The 2,295-nt window shown below is 42.6% G+C and overlaps 2 protein-coding genes across 2 annotated transcripts; one reads left to right on the forward strand and one right to left on the reverse strand.

Annotated features, from left to right (window-relative positions):
• Nucleotides 1-355: 355 nt before the first annotated feature.
• PHALS_03315 (uncharacterized protein) lies at nucleotides 356-949 on the forward strand (the record flags this gene model as incomplete). Its single annotated transcript, XM_024721880.1, has 1 exon — nucleotides 356-949. The coding sequence occupies one exon, from the start codon at nucleotides 356-358 to the stop codon at nucleotides 947-949; it is 594 nt and encodes a 197-aa protein (XP_024573013.1).
• Nucleotides 950-1,060: 111 nt separating this feature from the next.
• PHALS_03316 (uncharacterized protein) lies at nucleotides 1,061-1,899 on the reverse strand (the record flags this gene model as incomplete). The annotated part of the gene is made up of 2 exons (XM_024721882.1): nucleotides 1,061-1,793; nucleotides 1,853-1,899. 2 exons carry the CDS (start codon nucleotides 1,897-1,899, stop codon nucleotides 1,061-1,063), a joined length of 780 nt encoding a protein of 259 aa, XP_024573014.1.
• Between the last annotated feature and the right edge of the window lie 396 nt (nucleotides 1,900-2,295).

The raw sequence follows: 2,295 nt of genomic DNA on the forward strand, positions 1-2,295 counted from the left end.
CGGAGGCCAGCCTATTTTTTGTGCTAATTTATATAGAACAATTGTCTACTCATGGATGAACGATTACACAAGCTTTACTAGACCCTAAAACAGGATATATCGGTGCCCAATCCCTATCTTTACTCAAAGCAATACAAGCGACCAGATGTATTTAAGATGATGAAAAACCTCAATTTGACTATTCTATATTTTTGAGTTATATAGCAATTATGTATCGAGAACTAAGTATTTCCAGCGATGTTCCAACTGTCAAGCTGACTAAAGCCCTCAAGACGGGTAAGCTACGTCTTACAGCAGATCAATTAAAAGGATCCGGTGCTGTTATTCATCTCCATCCTACATCGTACAAGATTCTATGAAATCACGTAAAGCGAGACGAGGCGTGCGACTCGATATTACCCGACATGAAATCAAGAAAGGCTACAAGCGAGTTCAAGGTGGATCCATCCGGAGTAAAATCAAATCGGGATTATCGTCAGCATTCAAGTTTGTGAGAGACAGTGGATTACTATCGAAAGCAGCGGACGCAGCAGTACCAGCTCTGGCGACAGCCTTGGGAGCCCCTCAAGCAGCTATTCCAGTCAGAGCAGCAATTAAATCAATGACAGGTGTTGGAATTTACGATAGCGATGAGCAAGATGTAGGAGGTCGTATCTCCGTAGCAGACGTGAAAATATCAGCTAAGTCTGCACTTTGTTATGCAAAACGCAAGGGTGTCCTGACAGATGCAATCGATGTCGGGGAAAACTATCTTCTTAGTAAAGCAACGAAACCTGAACATGAAACGCTTATTAAATCAGTTAGAGGGGAAGTCAGACGACGCTACGGGGTAGGCATTCAAAAGCGGAAGAAACAAATAAAGGGTTTTCAAGAAGCAAAGGATCGAATGGCTGATCTCCGTGCTAAGCGTAAGAAACCGATGGTAGCTGGCTCTTTTCGATCAAATTAATTCCGCCCTATTTTATTAAAAAAAATATCGAGCAAGGCTCGGACGGAGGCAGAGTCTTGCAACTCATGTTTTCTTTAGTGGCTCGGACGAGGTCACCTGGTATCAAATTGCTTACTTTTTAGGAAGCATGATCGAAACCGATGTATCACGCAACTTGACCTTTAGATCATTTTGATTAAAGATGCTGATGGTAATCGAGGAACGAGCGCCATTGTGGCAATTCATCCATGCATACTGACTCGGCTTGTATGAAATCAATTGGCCTACATGGGCATCGCCGCGGTCAAAAGCACTCAAGATACCACCAGAAGCTACGTATTCGCTCTTAATAATATCACATCGTACAACACAGCTCGAACCCGGATTGATCTGAGGAATAGTGTTCGATAGTTGTGCAGATGACACAGTAGCAGGGACGGCAGGATATGTACCGATCGTCAGACCTACAATCTTACCAAATGCAGCATTATCAATAATGATACGAGGAACACGGGACGTAGTTGGTAATCCCGTTCCACCAGCGCTATACAGACAGGAAGCAGGACGGGTCAAGCCGGCAGGAAGAAACGTTGGGGTAGCACTGAAATCAAATTGAGCTGCGTAATAAACACTATTTTCACTCAATTGGATATAAAAGACGTTATTACCGGAACCGTGAATTAGATAGGCACCAGAATTTACGAGAGCTGTCCGAATGCTTCGATTGATATCCGAATATGAGTATAATCCATCAGACAGTGTTATAGAGATAGTGGATGTTGTAGCTGCTGTCGGTACTTCGATCTTAAACGAATTGTTCCAGAACTGCGTTGCATCAACGTTATACTCGATTGAATAGCATATGCTACATCCTTAAAATCAGCTGCAGACCCTGGGAAACTATACTTCCATGTACTATTGTACCCATCTTGAACGAGGTTGGTTGAATCGATCTTTAGAAACGAAGCCATAGTGTTTATCGGGCTATATTGGTTTAGATATAATATTTTATAACTCGTTTGGATCAATTAATCGATCGAAGCTGTACCGTAGCTGACCTTTAACCGAATCTACGAAGAGCATCTGACCACGGCGCTCGGTAAAAATAATCTATGTATGTTTATTCTTAAGCATTCCCCTCACGTGTTTGCACATCTAACTATCATCGCAAGAAACCCCCATCAGGAGCTGTACGAGTATCTCCGCGACAAACTTGACGAATTTATTACTTTTACTGACCCTGATGCGCCCCCAAGCGTAGATCAAGTTCGTAGAACCCCGATGAATTTAAACAAGCCTGAACTTGTTAAGAGTGATAGAGCTAAACCAGCTATTACTAAACGTGTTAATTGGCAAAGCACGCTACA

This window comes from Plasmopara halstedii (genome assembly GCF_900000015.1).
Source record: "Plasmopara halstedii genome assembly, contig: Scaffold_218, whole genome shotgun sequence".
NCBI classification, from domain to species: Eukaryota; Oomycota; class Peronosporomycetes; order Peronosporales; family Peronosporaceae; genus Plasmopara; species Plasmopara halstedii.